General features: G+C 36.0%; 1 protein-coding gene across 1 annotated transcript in view; it reads left to right on the forward strand.

Moving 5' to 3' along the window:
- Positions 1–24,271, forward strand: part of cerk (ceramide kinase) — a 191,243-nt gene that overhangs the window by 156,475 nt on the left and 10,497 nt on the right. Inside the window, exons 11-13 of the mRNA XM_051935160.1 lie at positions 4,625–4,698; positions 7,817–8,022; positions 8,175–8,383. Of these exons, the coding sequence (XP_051791120.1) occupies positions 4,625–4,698; positions 7,817–8,022; positions 8,175–8,383 (489 nt within the window). The remainder of the gene's footprint in view (positions 1–4,624; positions 4,699–7,816; positions 8,023–8,174; positions 8,384–24,271) is intronic.

Here is a 24,271-nt window from a genome sequence, read left to right on the forward strand (position 1 = left end):
CCTGAATTTGCTCCTCAATTTTATCCAGCATACCATTAAAGGCCGATTTAAAGCGGATATATACACTTCTCCGAGTCTTTGTTATCCTGCCGCAGCTCTAACAGCTCCCGCCGCAGCTTCTTTTTTTCTTTTGAATGGTTGGGGAGGTTATAGATCAGGGGTGGCAAACTCAGGTCCTGAAGTGTCGTAGTGGATGCAGGTCTTTGTCCCAGCCACTTTTCTTATTAGGAACCAATTTTTGCTGCTAATTAAGCATACTGCATTGTGTTGATTTTAATTGGTTTGATTTTTTTTTAATTAATTAGGGGGCTTTGCTGCCTGCTCACTTTGCTCGCCAACCCTTTTTTTCCCTCGCCAGCGCTATGCGCCATTGTGAAAAGGGTGGCTGAATGCACCCCCTCTTAAATGGTGATACAATGGTAAACAAATAACAGTTGATTTTTTTACCTCGTCTTTGCTCGATCAGCTGCTGGTGTGGACGATCACTTAGACAAGACAACAGGTGGAGTCATATAGCAGCTTTATTATTTTACATCGTCACAGTGAGCAGGTTTCAGAAAAACAGGCAATCAATATTACATGACAGCATCAGGGCTCTCTGAACCCTGTTTATTGGGTGGGGCAGGTTTTTATGCCCCTAGAATGCATGATTTAATATTCATTATGAAAATGCAACAGTCAACACTTTATTATACACAATCCTTGAGCCCCTTCAATGCTCCTTGTGCAACTTGATTCCTTGGCTCCTTGTTATGGCGTTCAGATGTAAACAAAGGGAGAACGTGATAAGGCAGTCTCAGTGTGGAAGCTTAGACCTTGAGTCCTTCTGACAAATATTTTTTCTGTTTGCTCAGCAAATCATGTTTTTAAAGCTTACTTCTGCTTAACTCCTTAGACAAGGAGTAGTACAAGGGAACGAAGAGAACATTCATCTTCCACACTGGCTTACTGCTTCTGCCATGCTGCATGATCTGCATTTCGTCTCTCTTATCCCCCAGACATCCTCAAACACTATTCTTTCTCTTTTTGCTGTTCCATTATTTCACAGAGTAATATTTTCTGTTTGTTTGCACTAATGCAATCTTTATTCTCCTTTTTTTGAGACTTTTGAATTTTCCTACTTCCATTATCTCTAACCTGCTCTGTATGTGTATTACGGGACTTGCTCACAAAGATTTTAAGTATGATGTAACTTGACCATATCGCAGGACGTGAAAGTGTCTCTGTCTCTCTTCAAAAGATCATGTCTTCTCGCAAGTTTTTTTTTTATAATAGAGAGATGTAATTCAAAGAAAGCCAACAGATTAACTTGATCTCCTTTGCACCTCATGCAGTATGTGTCACAAATATATGAACTTACAAAAGTAATGGTCTGCGAAATGTTGATATGCAATTTTGACAATGTCTGTTATTTAAAATTATAGTATTAACAATCCTCACAATTGAATAAATGTGTTTTATTAACGTAAGAGATTGGTTGAAACAAAAACTACAGAACTGTTTGAAATCCAAGAGATAGTTGGTCATCTGATAGCTCACGTTGCATTTTTATTATTGTTTAGCTGCTTGTTAAAGGAAATAAAACAATTGAGGTTTCTGATTCTTAAAAAGTAAGTCAATTAAAATAATGCAAAAGAAGTATGTTTCATTTACTAATGAAGAAAATATTAGGAAACAAAATATGTAGCCACTGTGGCCCTCCAGGATCTGACATTGACACCCTTATTTTAGATAGCTTGTACTTTAAATGACAAAATAAAAATTTTAAAATGGCATGGTGGTGCGATGATTTATGCCATGGACTGTTCCCAACTGTGGCTCTCTATTTTTAATTATATCAAAAATATGTGCATGTTAATCTATTTACAAATGCTGAAATGTCCACGAATGAGTATGTATGTGAATGTGCCCTTCAATGGTGTGGCATCCCATCCGTGGTTGCTTCTTCTTCTACATCAAGTGCTGACAAAATAAAAATCTCCTCCCCATAGCCCAGAACTGGATAATCGGGATAGAAAATGGATTAATGGATGAGATTGAAGATTTATGTGCATTCCTTAAAATATCTTTGCTGAATTTCCATGATCTCTTTTGAAAGAAAACGCCTTGATATACATTGTGTTACTTTGTGTTGTACTTTATTAGTCCAGTTTAGAGTTGAATAGCAGAGACATGAGAAATGAAAACAGCAAATAGATACTGATAAAAAGTGCAGGAGGAGATACCAGCTTGGAAAGTTCGTTATTCAGCATTTGCTGCACTATTTTAAACATAAACTTTTGCTTGAACATATCCACTAATCTGTCTGTTTTTGGGATCACTTTATATTGTGGTGAAGTGGTTCATAAGTGTTTTAGCCTTCAGTGATTCAATATTTAAAAAATAATTCTGTCTTATATAAATGCAGACAGCAGTGGTCAAGAAGTTAATAAAAACAAAACTGTGGGAATTTTAGTGGACAAAGAAATCTTTGAAACAGATGAATTAAAAAATGAGATTACTGCCATGATAAAAAATTTCAAGAGTGTTTTAATAATGAGTATTTTCTTGCACAAGGAACATGTGTTGTCAAAAAGGAATGAGTAAATCTGTAGTCCACCTCATATACTACAGTTTCTTTTCTGTCTGACATAGGAGTACAACATTTATTTTATGCATCACTATGGCAAGAAACATATATTCTGGGCTATATTCTCTTCTAGTTAATGAAAGATGAAGTGTTTGAAAAAGAAGCATCAGTTTCTTAATACAAGCAGCAACAATCATAAACATGCTTATGTTGAAATTATTTCTAACCTTAAACAATCAGTATTTTGGCAGTGCCTATAATTAATTTAAAAAGTGCAACAGTGGTAGGCAATTCAACATATTTTTGTTTTTCATGATGTGTGGAGTACAAGTCAAAGGAGATTATGCCTATGTAATATAATACACTAGTGAGGCCATATTGGAGTACTGTGTTTTGGTCTCTATATTACGAAAAAGGTGTAGAATCACCAGAGGAGAGGAACTAGGCTGATGAGATATGAGGAAATATTGAAGAAATTATACCTTTTCAGTTTTGGCAAATGGAGATTAAGTGCTAGAACAAAAGTTTCTCCCATGTCACAGTGGTGACCCAATAGAATCTTCTTTGATATGGCTTAACTGGCATGATGAGTGGGATAGACATTTTTAATCTAATATTGTTTGTAGTTTAGGCACTTTCAACTTTATTTTCCCATAATTACTTCAAAATCACAAATTTAAATACAGAAATTCTTGTGGAAATTAAATGGCTGTTTTTCATTTAATAGGGAATATTTACTCTTTGAACAATTTATTTATCATTTGTTAAGGTTTGCCACAAACACATCTATGATGTACTACATATTTTGCTAGCTTGGGCTGCAGAGGGTCCATTTGTCAGCCTTCTTATTTGATGGACTGTGGCTATTGAACTGAAGTACCTAACTGCCACCCCATTGTCAATTCCTGTTAAATGTACATTAAAATCAAGTTTGTCATTTGTAAGACCATCCACTTTCATAACCAGCACAAAATGCAACAAACCATTCAATTTGGTTATCATTCATTTTATACATTTTAATGATTGCATCAAAAACACAGTTTTTGTCATTGCCAACACACATGAAGACAAACACTAAAGAGTATCTTCAACTTTGTAACTGTAATCTTTTTAAGTTATGAAATGGCCTGTTATAGAGGTCTTTTGTATGTAATACACACTTATCACTACTACATCTTTCTGGGTAACACAGAAGAGGAAGTGTTAGAGTTAAAAAAATAAAAACTAGTGAAATGTTTGCACTGATTATAAGGTCATTAAGTAATATTAGGCTGAAACAAACGAGGCTTTCAAACTAAAAGGTATTTTTTATAAACAAATTTAATTTTAAAAAGTATGCCTCATTAATGTTTCCCTAATATATTGATTGATTTTATTTCATGGTTGTTTTTATGATGTGGCTAGCAGTTTTGTTAGATAATGCTTGAACAATTGTAAGCCATATTCTAGTACCACTGCTTTTTTATAAACACAAAGAAGATCAAGTTGCGCACACCGCTTTGTAATATCAGCCACACAGCACATGTTAAATCTAAGGTATAACAATCATTATAGTGATAAGAGTGCTAGGTTTTATCAACAATTCTAAACATTGTGTAGGGTACCTGGGAGTCTGATATGCAGAAATTGACTGATGGCTGATGACTAACAAAGCTGTACTGAGAAATTTTCTTAAAATACAGCTAGTGTGGCCTGATGGCTAAGGAGTTGTAAATTAATCTGCAAGTTTACTAGTTCATTCCAATAAGCCTGCCTGTTCTATTAATATAAATTATACAAACCAGATTAAGACAACAATTAACATGAAAGAATGTGTTTAGAACTTTCAGCATTATATAAAAGTTTACTTATTTCTTAAATGTATTACATAATTAACAGTAAATAATAAATTGTTTAGCTTTGGTTTGTCATTATCATTATCACTTACCACTGCAATGTTTATTTTAAATGCATTCTTTTTTTATCTTTTCAATATCTATAAGGAAGTTTTTGTAAAATGGAAACAAATGAGCAAATTTCAAACACTTACAGTGTTAAATCTCAATTTCATTCCAGATGTTTCATCTGCTTCAATAGTGGCGAGCAACTATCTAAAGAAAAGCACCGGAGAAGTGATATCAATGACAATGGTAAGTTTTCAGAGAAAAGAATTTCTGCATTTTAGCTCATGATTGTTGTATTTATTTTAAAACCTTTACATTTTATCTAATATTAAACTCAGTTTGTTATTCTTCATTATCATAGACACAAAATGGGAATCAAGTGATTGTAATATGTCAGGTATATACAGCATAACATTCTCAAACCTACCTAATTCAATTCAGAGTTATGTGAGATGGCAGTCCATCATAGGGCTCACTTACTCACATGTAAATATACAATTGCCACTCAATGTGAGTAGGATGTCTTAAGTGGGGATGTGGGAGGAATGCCAAAGTACCCAAATGAAGCCCTAAATAGAGTAGAAAATAAAATAACTACAGAATGTAAAATAAATTGAATGAAATAAAATCTCAGCACATAGGCCAACTGTTAACTATGAAGTTTTTCCTTCCTTTGCAAAACAGTCATTCCTGCAGGTACGTTTCAAGTAACTTTCTATGTAATCATTTCTAACAACCTGATACACTTTATAGTATTGATATATGGTCAATGTGGATGTACTGCTATATATTTAAAGTGTACTTAATTCAAATCCTTTGTGCAAATTTTATAACAATTTTTATCCAAAGGTTTTAGACACTAATTAGTGGAGCTGGAGAATGGTGACATTTTGCAATTAATTACCACATTCAAGTAAGTATTTCACTGTACACATGGCAGTATTGGCCTTATAAACTTTACTTTCCTTCAAATTTAATTGTAATGAGAGGAATTAAAGAGATCAAAAAATGTTATTAGGTCACACAAAGGTGAATTGGTCAGTATTTTGGCCTCATACAGATAGATGCTGGCCATCAGTTTGGGTTTTGTATTTCAGATTTACCGTATTTTTGCACCATAAGACGCACCTGACCATAAGACGCACCTAGGTTTAGAGGAGGAAAACAAGAAAAAAAATATTCTAAACCAAATGGTGTACTAATATGTTTAATAAAATATAGCAGAATAATATTTCAACCATGTAAATTCAACAGTGGTATTAAGAAACATCATCACTGTCATTAACAAATAAGGAGAGACTTCAAGGTTCAGGCACTCTTCTAGTTTTATGGAAACCCCAAGAACTCCTCATCGCTAGTGTCAGAATTTATGAAGCTCTATTGCTCACAATCACTTTGCAGGAGCACATACCTATCATCATGCGGCATAACCTGTCCAAAGCCACCAGGGGATAAAGCACGTTTGGACCAATGCTCCCTGAAGTTATATCGCCAGTCTAGTCCCATCTATATTTGTAATGCCACAAAGCCCTTCATCTTGTGTTTTGTTGTGGGTTTCCAGTTTGAAAAACGAGAATGCGGTGCAAGCACAGCCTCGATTCAAAAAATTGCTCTGCATACCTGTTTGTCTCGTCTGACAGTAGCTGAAAGGCAACTTCAGGAAAGAACAGCCGAAGTAGTCCAGCGGCTGGTAATCTGTCGAGTCCAACAGCAAGCCATACTGTCTTGTGAAGTCCGGTAGGCAGTTTGGCTCCCAAGGATCAATGTCTAGGTATTACTCCCACACGAACCTTACCATAGGTGCATCGGCTGCACGAATATACTCAGCTGGCCAGTTCCTTACTCTCTTGTTCGATCTCCTGATCACTCTCAACAAAATAAGATTCTGAAAAATCAGAGTCCGACTCACTGATAATGCGCAAAACATCGTCTGCTGAGTATTTTGTTTTCTGCACTCACTTCGCTCCCTCGTGAGATGTCAATGCCATCTTGCCTTTGCTTACATTTGTTTACATTTCGCAACTCACGCACACACAAGGATTAGATGCCGAGTCAATGAGTCTAACATTCCTCCAAGCACAGAGGGAATGCCTATAACGTAACAGTGAGTTTTGTCGCCCTCTACCCCTGAATGTCGACTTTTGTCAGGTACTACACATCATGGTCTGTGACGCAATATTCGCTCCATAAGACGCACAGACATTTCCAACCTTCTTTTGGGGGGAAAAAAAGTGCGTCTTATGGTGCGTAAAATACGGTACTTGATGTCTGTTATGTATGTATACAGTATGTGAAGGCAATTAATGTTCTCCAGGTACTTTGGTTTTCACTCACATCCTCTTAACATTTGCAAGTTTGGTTATTTGACGATAAAAAATTGTGATTTTGTGTCTGTTTGAGAGTAATGGACTGGTTCAGACCAGCTGTGATAGGCTGCAGTCCACAGCGAACCTAAATTAGATTGAGTTTGTGAATATTATGTTTATAAATTGTATTTGTTATTTTGTATTTTGACTATTTTATCAAGTTAAAGTAACATTCATTTGTAGTAAAGAATTTGATTTCCGTTTATAAATTGTATTTGTTATTTTGTATTTTGACTGTTTTATCAAGTTAAAGTAACATTCACTTGTAGTAAAGAATTTGATTTCCTATTTATGTATATATATTTTGTTTATATTAACATCTTAATCATTCACAACATATTAAATTTCAACATCATATGTAATATAAAGAATACTACTTTTGCTAACTATATTGTCTGTTTATTTTAAATATCCAGCAGATAATTAGTTTTTCTGTATAGGTTTATAGTTAAAATGTGAGTTTAGAAACATAGTTGCCCTCTTTCTAATGATCTTCTTAAAATTATGTATTTAAAATCAATGCAACATTAATTGCATTCTGTATTCACACCACCAGGTACTGTTCTTCTGTTGCATGTGTTTATTTTGCACCTGTTATGTTTAAAACATGAATTTCGTACAATGACTCTCTTCATTAGTCTGAAACAAGTTCTGTACATTATGCATAATTACATAACAAGAAAAAACTGGACACTTCCACACCATTGCATTTATTGTATTTACTAGGAAATGTTAATATTTTAAAAACTCATCTCATAAATATAACCACCAAGCCTTATAAAACACAGACCTTTTACAACAATAATTTTATTTTTGTACTTGACAAAATGTATTTGCTGCCATGTGAATTTCTGTTAATATTCCTGTTTCAGTATTTGAGTTATAGTATCTGCATAAAAAAATAGCTAACAGCCCACAAAAAGTCAAATTATACAATATTTATTTTTTTATATGTTGTCTAAAGCAACCATGTTATTTACATTTTTTTTCTGTTTTAGACTTTGAAGGTGAATGGAAATATGCTAAGGGGAAATTTCTAGCAATCAATGCAGCATGTATGAGTTGTGCATGTCCACGAAGCCCAAAAGGCCTTTCCCCAGCAGCTCACTTGGCAGATGGAACAACCGACTTAATCATTGTCCGTAAATGTTCTAGACTTAATTTCTTACGACATCTCCTCCGTCACACAAACAAGGATGATCAGGTATTATAGATTTAAAATGATTGTTTAGAAAATGTAGATAATTTTGCAGAATAATTCAGTACCTCGTTGAGAATGGCAACATGAAATTCAGAGTTTCAGTTCTGGTCCGACAATCAGCACTTACATATGTTTTGTCTTATGGTTCCCTACAGTTTAATCTCAGTTTTGTTGAAGTCCACCGAGTGAAAAAGTTTAAATTTACACCAAAGCACCTTGAAAATGAATCCTCAGATATAAAGGATGCTGGAAAAAAGATTTTTGACCGGATTTGCCAGGATCATTCAGCATGCTGCTGTACTCCAGTTAACAGTAATTGGAACTGTGATGGAGAAATCTTGGACCATGCAGAAATTGAAGTCAGGTATGGACATTATAGCAGCTGTCACATTTATTAGCTTGATCAAACGCTTGTCCATTACAGTATTTTTGTGAAGCCTGAAATGATTTTGTTTGAAGTTTTCTTCTGGAGTTTAAATCATATTTTTACAGTTTCAGGTTCTACCATTTCTGTTTTACAAAAGCATAAAGACAAAATTCACTTGATTTATGTTCATCATTACTTATTATGGAGAAGTTTTTATAATGCACATCTGATAAATCTGTAATGGAAAAGCATGAGTTAAGTAGAATTAAGCATTATGAAAACATTTTTTTATTACTTATGCAATACATGTCACCCTCTCTCTCTCCCTAAAACTGCCTGTAAAGTGTGGAAAGTGTTAGTAAAGGTTGTTACTCAAGTATGACAATCTCCATAATGTATAATGTTTGACATTACCCTCTTTATTACCAAATTATATTTTATGTTGGTACTAAAATGTGTAAACAATCTGCAGATTATTATTATTTGGTTTTATATTAATGTTAGGAAATAATAATTTTCCTTCCCACAATACTATTAGGTATAAGTGGTATAAGTGTAGTTCCAATCAAACTAATTGGTGAATTGGTTTATTTAAAGTTTAGGGTTTTATTCTTCTACATTTTGGATCATCTAAGTATGGATACACATGAACATGTTATAGTAACACTTTTGAGTAACTACAATAGTTATATTTTAACATGTAAAGCAAGCTTTTTGCCTATTCTTCTGCTTCTTTGTATAATTACAAAACAAGCACTGTGAAATCTCCTTAAGTATACCTCTAAATATTTTTTTCTGCACATAACAATACAGCAATGGGATTTAAACTTTTTGGGTTTTCCAGACTCTGCCCCATGGCATTGTCCTCTGAATGGTGGTGTCCGAAATTGGTATAGACTCTAGTTTTTTAGTGGCTTGAGGACCCGAAATTTCTAGTACGACAACTGAGATTCAAGGCTTTACTAACTCCTCACCAATAGTAAATGGTTTTTTCGTTTTAGCTTTTCGAAGAGAAACTAAATAAGACACTTGAAATGGCGACTTGTCACTATTCGTCATCATTTTCATTTGACTTTCTGAATTTTCATCTGGTCACGTTAATCTTTCAAAAAAGTGCTGTGGTTTATCAGTAAAATCTCTATGCTTCAAATGCAAATGACAAGTAAGTTTGGAAAGTTTCATAGCATAGTTTGACAGAATTTCGGAACATACCGCCATGGCCTTTGTGTGTAGTATTTCACTGCCAGGGGCTACAGTGAAACCAAACTTTAAATAATCCTTATCGTAATGCCTAACAAAGTTTCCTTTTCTCTTTTTGGTTTGTATTGCACATTCCGCAACAGCAGCATATTTGTTTTTCTTTGTTTCTTCTAAATTTGAAGCACTAGTACTTGCCGTACTTTTGGTGCCATCACTACTTTTCTCCTGAATATTGTCCTTGCCTCTACTAAGTAAAGTTAAAAGGTTTTGCTGTTTCTACTTTATTTGTCTCCATATTGTAGGGTTTCAAATTTTACAAAAGAAATAACTTGTTTTCTGAAATACCACAACAAAATATTAGAAAACAATATGCACAAGCGTGATAAAATATGAATTTTTGCTACATGTTGTCAACAGGCGAGTTGACATAATACTGGCATTTGCCGGCTGCGCACTTACTCATTGTTGCATACAGCATCCTGCTCGCCCCGCAACAATGTAGCACCTGAACCATGTAGCTGAAATTTTTTGCAGACCAGCAGGAAATTTCCACGGACTACTGGTTGAAGAACATGGGTCTAGTTCACTTCAGTTTTATTTTTTCATTTCTGTTGCTTGTTTAAAATAGTACAGAATCTTTGTTTTATTTTTAACTCAAATTTCAATATTCTATAGTAAGAAACAAAAGTCTTACCAGTTTCTTCATTTTTGGCAATCTTAACTTCAGTTTCCTTTTTATACTGCAAAGCTGTCACTAATTCCTAATTCACTAATCATGTTCTGTTAGAATGAGCAGTCCAAAGTGATGTTCATAGTGCCCTTGACTTCCAAAGTTGACACAAGTTGCCAGCTTCTTTTATTAGGGAAATGAATTACTTTGCAGATGTCCTATGGCAATCTAAGAAAGACATTAAGTAATGGCTGTTTGATTATTACAAGTTCAAAATTACTAAACTTAATTTTAATCTTGTTCATTCTATACCCAGTAATAAGCATAAACTGAATATACAGGTAAAATTGCATTACAACGAACTCCCAGGGACCTAAAAAATATTTTGTTGTAACGAAAATTTTATTGTAATGAGATTCTGTATTTGTTGCTATAGTGCTTTCTTTAACTTGCGTCCAGGTATTTGCAATCATTTCAATAGCTTCTTTCGTGTTAATTTTAGTCTCCTCCTGCCTACAAGTTATGCTGATGAGAATTTTTCTCAGCATTTCCTTGTGATGTTACACTTTCAGGGTGCGAATGATGCCCAAACCCAATGGCTGAAGCACTGCCATGCAATTGGGTGGGAGGAATTCAACGCGAACATTATCTAAATGTGGAAGCATGTTGTGGGCAGCACAGTTATCAATCAGAAGCTGAATCATCCTTTTTTTTCCTTCATATTATGAGGTTTCTGAACTCTTTTGAGACCCACTCCCCACCCAACGGGAACGACATGCTGAAGTGCATCTGTGGAAGATTGTTTGTCCGTTGCTGGGGCAGGGCAATAGGAGGCTCACAGCGCTGCAGTGAAGGCCACAGAAGCAAATCATAAAAGATCGGGGTCGCGCTATAAGTCCCTGTCTTGCACCCCAAAACATGAGGCCGAGTCTCAGTACTTTAGCAAAACCAGTCTTTATTCAGCTTGAAACAGGAACAGCACAGTTATTTATTGTAGCGGGAACTGCCACTCTGCTATACACAGACACAGCAGTCAGGCATGGTCGTGCAGGTCAGTGAACAAGTAATCCTGTTATCTGCATTTACAATGTACGTACTCCTAACCTTGCATCACCCATCGAGATCTTTTCTGTTTACTTTGGCGGAGAGACACAGCATATCATTGAGCCTGCTATTGCCCCGTACAGACGCGGAGATCGCATTTCGGGACGCTCTTCGGCTTGCTGTCTAGTTGTGGGAGGTCCCAAGAGAGTTTACAAACCTCACATTTTCTTGAATGAGTGCCGCATTAATAGGAATGCTTCTTGAACAAGCATCACTGAACCACATAAAAATGGCTTTTTCGATGTCTTCAAATGCAACAGTATAAAAACGTTTGAAACCCAAGATTTTTCTTATTTTTTTGCTCTGTCAAGAACGTTGACAGTGTCAATGGCAAAATTCCAAATTCATTGGCAACGTCTTTTTTCTTTTTGCCGCAATCAAGAGCTGCAAAAAATTAAAAGTTTTTTTTTCTAATATGAACTGTTATCGTTTTTTTCGTGTCAGTCGTTTCTATAGGAATATATGACAATGAGTTAAATTCCAATGGATGTTTTTCAAATGTTGACAAGCAATAAGCAAAAGATCACTGAAAACTGCAGGAAACAAAAAAGGCAAAAAAAAAAACAGTACAAGGAAAGTTCGAAGAATGAAAAAAAAAATTACAGTGTTTCTGTTTGGGGATCATTGTGCACAAATGAGCTGCGGCCACAGAACTAACTGCTCTGTGGATGATTCATTCAGGCATTTCAATGTCTTTTGGGCTCTTCATTGTAATGAAAGTATCTTCTGAATGTACTTCATTGTAATGAGATTTCTATAGACTCGTGTCATATGAGGAAACAGTCAGGACCATAAAAATACTTCGTTGTAATTAAAATATCATTGTAAAGATATTCGTTGTAATGGAATTTTACCTGTATATGCTTGACATGTATAGTGTTTTCTTGTGCATCACTTTTTCCACATTTTGTTATGTTACAGCCTTATTCCAAAATGGATTAAATTCATTTTTTTCCTCAGAATTCTACACACAACACCCCATAATGACAATGTGAAAAAAGTTTACTTGAGATTTTTGCAAATTTATTAAAAATAAAAAAATTGAGAAAGCACATGTACATAAGTATTCACAGCCTTTGCCATGAAGCTCGAAATTGAGCTCAGGTGCATCCTGTTTCCCCTGATCATCCTTCAGATGTTTCTGCAGCTTAATTGGAGTCCACCTGTGGTAAATTCAGTTGGTTGGACATGATTTGGAAAGGCACACACCTGTCTATATAAGGTCCCACAGTTGACAGTTCATGTCAGAGCACAAACCAAGCATGAAGTCAAAGGAATTGTCTGTAGACCTCCGAGACAGGATTGTCTCGAGGCACAAATCTGGGGAAGGTTACAGAAAAATTTCTGCTGCTTTGAAGGTCCCAATGAGCACAGTGGCCTCCATCATCCATAAGTTGAAGAAGTTTGAAACCACCAGGACTCTTCCTAGAGCTGGCCGGCCATCTAAACTGAGCGATCTGGGGAGAAGGGCCTTAGTCAGGGAGGTGACCAAGAACCTGATGGTCACTCTGTCAGAGCTCCAGAGGTCCTCTGTGAAGAGGGGAGAACCTTCCAGAAGGACAACCATCTCTGCAGCAATCCACCAATCAGGCCTGTATGGTAGAGTGGCCAGACAGAAGCCACTTCTTAGTAAAAGGCACATGGCAGCCCACCTGGAGTTTGCCAAAAGGCGCCTGAAGGACTCTCAGACCATGAGAAAGAAAATTCTCTGGTCTGATGAGACAAAGATTGAACTCTTTGGTGTGAATGCCAGACATCACGTTTGGTGGAAACCTGGCACCATCCCTACAGTGAAGCATGGTAGTGGCAGCATCATGCTGTGGGGATGTTTTTCAGCGGCTGGGACTGGGAGACTAGTCAGGATAAAGGGAAAGATGACTGCAGCACTGTACAGAGACATCCTGGATGAAAACCTGCTCCAGAGCTCTCTTGACCTCTCTTGACTGGGGCGACGGTTCATCTTTCAGCAGGACAACGACTCTAAGCACACAGCCAAGATATCAAAGGAGTGGCTTCAGGACAACTCTGTGAATGTCCTTGAGTGGCCCAGCCAGAGCCCAGACTTGAATCCGATTGAACATCTCTGGAGAGATCTTAAAATGGCTGTGCACCGACGCTTCCCATCCAACCTGATGGAGCTTGAGAGGTGCTGCAAAGAGGAATGGGTGAAACTGGCCAAAGATAGGTGTGCCAAGCTTGTGGCATCATATTCAAAAAGACTTGAGGCTGTAATTGCTTGCAAAGGTGCATCAACAAAGTATTGAGCAAAGGCTATGAATACTTATGTACATGTGATTTCTCAGCTTTTTTATTTTTAATAAATTTGCAAAAACCTCAAGTAAACTTTTTTCATGTTGTCATTATGGGGTGTTGTGTGTAGAATTCTGAGGAAAAAAATTAAGAAATTTGGAATAAGGCTGTAACATAACAAAATGTGAAAAAAGTGATGCGCTGTGGATACTTTCCGGATGCACTGTATGTAACAAAAATGATGTCATTAGAATCCGCCACAAAAAAATGCATTATTTTCTTTTTTTTAAATCGAGAGCTTGAAGTTAACAGGTAAATGCACATGCAAGTGAAATGACAAACATTTCAAAAAATGAATTATTTAATATAACAACATTGTTCTAAGATTAGAAAGATTTCAGCCTGTGTTTTATTTTTTTTTTATTTTTCACTTAGATAAGCATTTTCAAATTTGCTGAATCCATTTCAGGGCAGGATCCATCTCCAGGTGATTTGTCTGTTCCCCACAGGGTCCACTCACATGCACATCCACATATGCTTTTATATGAAGATAATTTGGAATCTTCAGTTTAGCTTACCTGCATGTCTAAAAATGTGAGGAGAAAATATATGCATACACAGAGAAAATTTGCAGATTCCACACAGACAACAACCAGCTGGGGAATTCGAACCCTAGACACTGGATCCTTGAGGAAACCGCTCTAATAAATGTACCATAAAAATGCTATTTAAGTCTCTGCAATAGGCTCAGCAGGATTTTAGTCATAACGTTATTCAGAAGAGACCAACACTATGAATATACTAACGTGTTAAAAATAAATATATTTCATTTCAAATGGTTGAACCCAAGAAAATGTTATTTGTACACATTGTTGTGTAGATACATTTCTGCAAGAACATTAGGAACAATGTTTCCCCTTTTTAAATTGTGTAAAATGCGACAACTGAACAAATTCCAGATTTCAACCATCACAGCACATTGATCAGTCTGACAATAAGCTTTTCTTATTAAATTATTTGATCCTATAAAATATAATGCTAGAAATGCTTCATTGCTTGGAATTCAGTACAAATCTATTGCTGACATCATATTTCAGCTTTTATTGTTTGTTTATTTGTTTTAATTCATATTATTTTTTTAATCATACTTTGTACTAGTTTCAGTTGCAGCATTCATTATTGAATAACTAATGTCACTAATTCAGTTCTACTATACATTTGTCATATTCAAATGTTAAAACTTAAAAAGTAATCAAAAATACTTTGAATTAAATCTTTGTTTAAATGTGTAATAAGAATAGCTGCTAAAACACCTGATTTCTGTCATGAAATTCAATTTTTGGTACAACAGCGCCTTTTAGGCTGCAGTTTAAAATACTGCAACAGAACCTCAGATTGAAGTCAGTTTTCCAGCATATATTCAGACCTTTTTTCTGTGTTAATCTTCTGCTCTTAAAGCAAAGTATGTTCTGTTTTTCAAAATTTCAGTAAATAGTCTTGAATGAACCATCTTTTATATCACCAAAATTAATTACCTGTGTAAAATCAATCAATAAATAAATATTGCTGCATTTCACAGACTAAACATGCAAGGCTTTACTGTTTCTTAGTGTGTCATCATGTTTTTTGCGTACTTGATACTTTAACTTGCTTCAAATAGTTGTTTGCTGTAAGATGATAAGCGAAATCTTAGATACTAGCCAACCCGCGGCGTAGCATACGCCGCATAATTATGTATTGATGGGTGAACACTTCCTGAACAACACAGTTGTCCAAATAGAAGTGAAAATAAAATTGAGCCCGGTGCATTCTTTAACTGCATTTTCTGCCTTGTAGCACAGTGGTAGTGTTGCTGGTTAACAGTAAGGAGACTGTGGAAGATTTTGGGTTCGCTTCCCGGTTCCTCCCTGTGTGGATAGCGCTTTGAATGAAAATCCGTAACGGTGCGTTCATTAAGTACAATGCACACGCGTTTAATTTGTCGGCCACTTTTTGCCAGCTGTCTTCTCAGGTTTGGGCTTATTTTGCAGTGTTACCGCTTGTGCATATTAAATCTTGAAATCCTTCGAGTAACTAATTAACTAACACCCACCCACCCAGCTTGTGTGAAAAAAATGCGCCGGTTCTTTCATCAGTTTGTTGCAGCCTATCAAAGACTTGCTGCCCCCAACTCCTCACCTGAGTCGCTGTCGTCTGTGCACCTCTGAGCCACGTTGTCCTTTCATTGTTTTTTTTGCGGTTTCGGCTGCTTTTCTATATATAATCCACCAAGTCACCCGACCACGGTAGTAGGAGGGGGGTGGGGAGCGTAAACAGGGCATGGACGTATTCAGAGGGAGCGTATGACCCACACTCAGTGGGTATTCCTCATTCGTGGGGAACAATTCGAGAAAGAACTATCAATCTGTCAATCCTCTCCGTGTCCGGGCAGGGTGAAGTTTCCCGTGTTGAGTCAAATAAAGCAAGATTTGTGTGTGGCGAGTTGTTGTGTTCGAGCACATGAGCAGGTACTGTGAATGCCTTGAGAGCGTGGGTGGAAGCGTGCCGGATGAATAATGAGTATCTATATATCTTCTTAGATATAGACAGCGTCTGATAGTTGTGCTGGTTTTACACTCCAGCACATTGCGGTGAACGCTGGTAACAGTCAGGCGGGCAGGCATATTAGAGTTGGTGCTCTTAGAGTTGGTGGGCGTGTCTCACTAGCGGTTCGAGTTCTTGGGCGGTGCTCTGTCGTTTGTATCACACGGTCGGACGACTTGGTGGATTATATATGATGATGATTAAATGTTGAAATCCTTCGAGGAACTAATTAACTAACTAACACCAACCCCGCTTGTGCATATTAAATGTTGAAATCCTTCGAGGAACTAATTAACTAACTAACACCAACCCACACACACACACAGCTTGTGTGAAAAAATGCGCCCGCACGGTCGGAAGACTTGGTGGATTATATATGATGAACATTTGCAAAATCCGTAACGCTGCTTTCAGTAAGTACAGTGCACACGCGTTTATATAGTAAAAGGCAAATTATCCATGACAAACAAACTGTTATAAACGCTGCATATCAAGCCGCGGCGTAGTATACGCCGCATAATCACGCCGCTTTTTAAATGATTTTTAAGCAGAGGTAAAAAAATGAACATTTGCAAAATCCGTAACACTGCTTTCAGTAAGTACAATGCACACGCGTTTAATTTGTCGGCCACTTTTTGCCAGCCGTCTTTTCTGGTTTGGGCTGCTTTTGCAGTGTTACCGCTTGTGCATATTAAATGTTGAAATCCTTCGAGGAACTAATTAACTAACTAACACCAACCCACCCACACACACACACAGCTTGTGTGAAAAAATGCGCCCTTACTTTCATAATTTTGTTGCAGCCTATTAACTGTTTTAGACGCTGCATTCAGCAATTCACATCCACGACAAACATGCCTCTTTTTACATGGTCCTGCTTTGGTGGGTGGGTAATGTTTTCCATGTTCCTGCAGGACCATCTAAGAAGACGCATGTTTGTCGCAGAAACGAATTGCTGCATGTAGCGTGTAAAACAGTTTGCTATGGTGCACGTGGTCGTGCGTCGTAAGCGAAAAGTCAATGTGGCTCAGAGGTGCCATGTGTACTGTAGCCCAGACGAAGATAAATGACGGCATTTTTTCCCAGTCGATGCGTCCGAGTTAGTGGGCGTGGCTCTGCGAGTTGTCGTCACAATCCAATGGTCTTAGAGTGGGCGTGGTTCCTTCCTGCGTGCGCCATGGGCAGCTTACTTGTCGGCGGCTTAGTGAATCCACGCCCCTTCCGGCATGCTTTCCATGGGTGGCTACTTGTCTTCCGTCTTAGTGAATTATATATATAGATGTTGTGTTGAGCTTCTTTAATGATGAGAAATGCCTAATAAAACATCTTGTTCATTTCTAAACTGTATTACACATTGTGGTTCATCGTGGCACCCGATGTTGATGTGTTGCATGTTGGCCAGAGATACCAGTAAGAATTTTAAGGTACGATGTACATGTAATAATAATACTACTACTCCTCTTCCTCCTTCTCAAGCTCTATTTGCGCCATTACCAATTTTAAATTTTATTTACTGTTATACTGTATAGCAGTGCTCCGCAACCGGTGTGCCACGGCACACTGGTGTGCCTTGAGCCGATACAGGTGTGACGCGGTCAAATAAGACAATTAAGACAATTTTCTAACTAAATAATATTTCAACGGTCCTCCTTAGAAACACAATAACGAGAATACGTGCAATGAAATATTCGCTTAAATAGCCTTTTAAAGGTTTCGTAATTTTATGTGTCATTTCTCTGAAATAATAAATCCCATCGCCTGGCGCCTGTTGCCTAAGACGTAGGCCCTACGTAGTCGCCAAACAACTCCGTAGTACGCTTTGATAGGCAGAGCGCTCCGTACCCTCACCTAGATTCAATTCAAGCCGATGTATTAGTCGTGCTACATCGCATTCACTCGTCTTGCGACAGTAGTTATCATCCATTACTATTAGTTGTGTTGCTGAATTGTGTACGGTTAATGTTCTTCGTGTGATTCATATTTAGTTTTATACCCCTTTAAATATGGATAATTTTTTATGTGGAAAAGATTCGTCTTCACGTACAGATGATGAAGAACCCAGCACAAGTGTTGCAAAAAAAACAGAAAATTGTGAAAAGGAAGTACAACGAAGACTACATTCGATATGGATTCTCGTGGTGTGGTGACGAAACGGCTCCAAAGCCACAATGCATCATTTGCGGCGATCAGCTATCAAACGAGGCAATGGCACCCAGTAAACTAAATCGGCATCTAAATTCAAACCATCCCAGTTACTCCAAAAAAGACAAACAACTCTTGTGTTAATTAAAAATGATAAGCGGTCATGCTTAAAAGATCTTGACCAAGAACTTCGGGTTGCACTGTCAAATATTGAGCCGAATATAAAACTTCTGTGTTCATTGAAACAAGCGCAGGTAGCACATTAATCAGTCATTATGTTATAATAATTATTACGATTGCATAAAAGTAAATATAGTATAGTTTTTATGTATGTATACTTATAATAAATGTATACATATAATAAAAAATGAAAATTTATTGTAAAATTTGTGATTTAAATTAATATCTATATATCAGTGGCGTAGCTGGAGTTCATGTTGTCCGGGGCGGTGAAAAATTTGACGCCCCAAAGCTGAAAGAAATTTTTTTTTGCGCCTCTTCAAGGAACAAAAAAAAGTAAAGTACCGTAGTTTGGACGCCTCTAAATAGCTGGCGCTCGGAGCGGACCGCCCCCCAACTCCGGCCAAGCTACGGCACTGCTATATACTGTATTTTGGCTTTTGATGTGCCGCGGAATTCTAGGAAGAACTTTGGTGTGTCGTAGGTGAGAAAAGGTTGCGGAGCACTGCTGTATAGCACTCCTCCGTTAAGAATCAGATCATACTGCACAGGTAAATATATTTCAAAGTTTGGGAAAAAACAAAATACTTAGCTTAAAAGCACCATTTATGTAGTTGCATGCAAATAAATACAGATGTTAAGAGTTATATTTTACTTTCTTTATTTTTTACTTTCTTTATGTGCCTAAATGTATGAAGATATAAATGTAAGACCTACAGCCAAAAAAATCTAATTTGCACATTTGTTTACTAGACCAAATTCTAGCCTTTCCCTGGGCTGTCTGTGTTTGCACTGCATCTTATGCAAATACAGGTCAAGGTGGCAAAAAGTAAAATTTTCAATGTGTGTAATTTCCTTGCTATAAACACATTCACTGCATCCTTCACATAAAGTTCTTGGTTGCCCATAATCCTGCACTCATATTGTTTGTGCTGTGGATCTTAACACCACTAAATGCTGTCATAATAATTTACACAAATATCTTTTCCTGTAATAATTTTTCATGCATAAATAGTGTATGAATGCAGGAGAATCATAGCACATGTAAATTACAAGAAAAACATTTTACCACAATAGGTAAAATCCTGTTTGGTTAATAGTGTTAAAATATCTGACTAAAAGAAAACAATTTAAAACATCTGATAATGGCTATATATATTATTATTTTGTACTCTGAACACATTAATAAAAAACAAACAAGTAACAAACATCTATATTACTGCCATATCATCTGCACTTTAGAACAGGTAATCCACCTGAAGCTAAGCATGTTTGGGCCCAGCCAGTACTTGGATGGGAGAGCATCTAGGAAAAGATTGTGTTGCTGCTAGAAGAAGTGTTGGTGAGGCCACTGGAGAACTTATCCTGTGGTCTCTGTTTGGATCCCAGTGACCCAATGCAGTGATGGGGATACTGGTAAAAGATGGTGCTGTCCTTTGGATAAGACATAAAACTGAGGTCTTGACTGTCTGTGGTCATAAAAGATCCCTGGGCAACTTTCAAAATCAGTAGAGTATATCTTGATATCCTGGCTAAATTAGGGGCCCATTTCAGCCTTGTATATATATTGTGGAATAGGCGACCCGGACACAGACAGGCAGACACGTTTCCAGCCATCACCACACGTTTATTTACACTATATACAATATAAGTCTCTAAGTGCACCAAATCACAAACCCCCACAGTCTCCCAAAGTCCAGGCTCCTTCACTAGCCTCTTCTCTTTCTCTCTCTTCACACACTCCAGGCCTCTCCTTGCCGCCTCCTCTCCGACCTTGTCTACCTCCTCACCTGACTCCAGCCTTGATTGTCGGGAGGCAGACCTTTAAATAGGCAGCTGATTGCCAACCACACCCAGCCACCTGTGACAATATATATCTATAATAATAAAAGGCAAAGCCCTCACTGACTGACTGACTGACTGACTGACTGACTGACTGACTCACTGACTCACTCATCACTAATTCTCCAACTTCCCGTGTAGGTGGAAGGCTGAAATTTGGCAGGCTCATTCCTTACAGCTTACTTACAAAAGTTAGGCAGTTTTCATTTCAAAATTATACGCGTAATGGTCATAACTGGAACCTCTTTTTTGTCCATATACTGTAATGGTAGGCAGCAAGATGGCCGTAGGAGACTGAGTTGCGTGTCGCGTCATCACGCCTCCCACGTAATCACGTGAACTGACTGTGAACTCAGTACGTAGAAAAGAAGGAGGAGCCCCAAAGAGCACAGAAGAAAACATTCATTACACAATTGACAAGGCAGCGAAACAATAAGAAGCGAGTGAGTGACGCATACAAGCATCTTCATAAGACACGAGGTATAAAAAAGCACGGTGTAAACCGTAAGTCTAAATTAACTTTATAGAACCGCTCCCGCTGCCGTTTGCAATACCATATTCGCGAGATACAAGTTTAATGAGAAGACACGAGGTATAAAAAAGCACGGTGTAAACCGTAACCTTAACTTTATAGAAACGCTCCCGCTGCCGTTTGCAATGCCATATTCGCGAGATACAAGTTTAATGAGAAGACACGAGGTATAAACGAGAGTTTGCATCACTTTGTAACAGAGTTAAAATTGCTGTAGCGAGAAACTTTTAACTGCCGGGTCTTAGCTAACATTAAATAAACCCGTGGACATCGCAACATCACACAAGACAGTGGCTCACGTGAAGTGACTGAACGCAGCAGGAGTGATCTCTTCCATGAATCAAACCTGTTCAAAAAACACATTACACAATTGATAAGGTAGGAAAAGAATATGAAACAAGGCACGGTATAAACCGTAACTTTAAGTTTATAGAAACGCTGCCGTTTGCAATACCATATTCGCCCCTGCGAAGCGCGGTGATTTTGCTATATATATTAAACTATTTCAACCATTGTATGATCTGCTTCTCGCAACTGAAAGAGGGCACCGTGACAGAAGTTAGCCGACTTGCTCACCAACCACAAGCGTTACCTGGTAGGTAACCACCCATACAATCAGATTGTGAATCAGACTACGAATGCCTGCAATGTAATTACCCCGATCTATATGCTGTCAAATGAACGAACCTCACGCCGTGGCACAACGTTAGGGGCTTCGCCTCTACGTCCGAGGATCGATTCCCGTAAGGGAGTGCAGTGACTGTGTACTCCTGATGAGCCCACAATTACGGCGAAACACGTGTCGCATACTATGCATCTTCAAAGCACGGTGTAAACAGTAAGTTTAAATTGAGTTTATAGAAACGCTCCCGCTGCCGTTTGCAATACCATATTAGATGACTTTGTAACAGAGTTAAAATTGCTGGAGCGATAAATTTTTAACTGCCGGGTCATGTCACGTGTTCTTGGGTAGGTACACCAAAAAATGTATACATTTATGCATGTAATGGGCAAACAAAAAATGTACTATACCCGAAAGCACTACAGTAGTACTCAATGTATCTTTACTTCTTAAATGTTAATGTTTTACTGTTTAATAATTTATACGCTTCTTATATGTTATTCAGATTCTTTTATCAAAATACCAGTAACAGCGCACTGCACGATAACGTGGAGTGAATACACTTGACATGACCATTCATAGTATTTATCCTCTTTCTCTGTACGTTTACCATTCGTTTGCTCAGAGGTTGATGAGCTTGCTGCTTAATGAGCAGCTCTTGACCCTAGCGTCCCGCTGCTTCTCTTCTTTCGTCGGCATCTTTACCCGTTAAAACTGATTTTTTTTAAAACTTAGTATGTTTTCTTTAATTTTTCAGTTAAGCTGGCACTTAACTCTTCAATCTGCCTCAAGAATGATTAGCGAAGGTGGTAGACAATGAAAACGTCAGCCGTACGCATCCGCCACGCACGCACTGGTGCGCGCAGCTGTGAGTTGATTCTACAATAAAATAAAATAAAGATAAAAAGAGTAATAACTTGCAGCACCGCTATTCAATTACACTTGCCTAACGCCTCTCCTAAGGGGAAATACTGTGGGATCTGGGCATCCGTCAAAGCAGCAATCACAAGCCCGATTAGAAAGCGGGAAGCTGTGATTTGTCCTCTCCCTCCCATGTAACAATCGCAGCCCGTGTTGCAACGCACTATGTATGTATATGTATATATGTGTATGTGTGTGTATATGTATGTGTATATATATATATATATATATGTATTCATATGTGTGGGAAAGCGAATAGTAGACGTGACGTAGTATCTGTGTACCAAATTTCAAGTCAATAGGTGAAATGGTTTGCGAGCTACAGCTCATTTAAAATCCTGGACAGACAAACGAATAGCCACAGTACTGTTTTATAGAAGAACATTTTACTGTTTAATAATTTATATTTATATGCAATGTGCTTCTTATATATTACTTCATATTCTCAAATGATAATGATGTTAATGTTGTTTATATTGATTTCTATGTTATTGTAAGTGCTCTTTATTTGTGGAAAAATAAATTTGGCAATTAAACTTATTTTATACATACATTTTATTTTTTTCTCTTGCACTCAGTCAGCGAATCCACTGGGTAATCAGCTATATATATATATATATATATATATATATATATATATATATATATATATATATATATATATATATATATATATATGTATATATATATATATATATGTATATATATATATATATATGTATATATATATATATATATATGTATATATATGTATATATGTATATATGTATATATATATATATATATGTATATATATATATATATATATATATATATATATGTATATATGTATATATATATATATATATATGTATATATATATATATATATGTATATATATATATATATATGTATATATATATATATATATGTATATATATATATATATATGTATATATATATATATATATATATATATATATATATATATGTATATATATGTATATATATATATATATATGTATATATGTATATATGTATATATATATGTATATATGTATATATGTATATATATATGTATATATATATATATATATATATATGTATATATGTATATATATATATATATATGTATATATATATATATATATATATATGTATATATATATATGCATGTGTATATATATATATGTATATATGTATATATATATGTATATATGTATATATATATATATATGTATATATGTATATATATGTATATATGTATATATATATATATATGTATATATATATATGCATGTGTATATATATATATATGTGTATATGTATATATGTATATATATATATATATGTATATATATATATGCATGTGTATATATATATATGTGTATATATATATATATGTGTATATATATATATATATATATATGTATATATATATATATATATATGTATATATATATATGTATATATGTATATATGTATATATATATGTATATATGTATATATGTGTATATATATATATATATATATGTATATATATATGTGTATGTGTGTATATATATATATATATATATATATATATATATATATATATATAGATAGATAGATAGATATATGTGTATGTATGTACATATACAAATATGTATATATATGTATATATGTTTATATATATGTAGATATACAAATATGTATATATATGTATATATCTGTATATATATGTAGATATACAAATATGTATATGTATATATATGTATATGTGTCTGCGTGCGTGTGTATATATATATATATATATATATATGTATGTGTATATATATGTTGATATATGTATATATATGTGGATGTGTATATGTATATATT

Source organism: Erpetoichthys calabaricus, chromosome 1 (assembly GCF_900747795.2).
Source record: "Erpetoichthys calabaricus chromosome 1, fErpCal1.3, whole genome shotgun sequence".
Taxonomy (NCBI): Eukaryota; Metazoa; Chordata; class Cladistia; order Polypteriformes; family Polypteridae; genus Erpetoichthys; species Erpetoichthys calabaricus.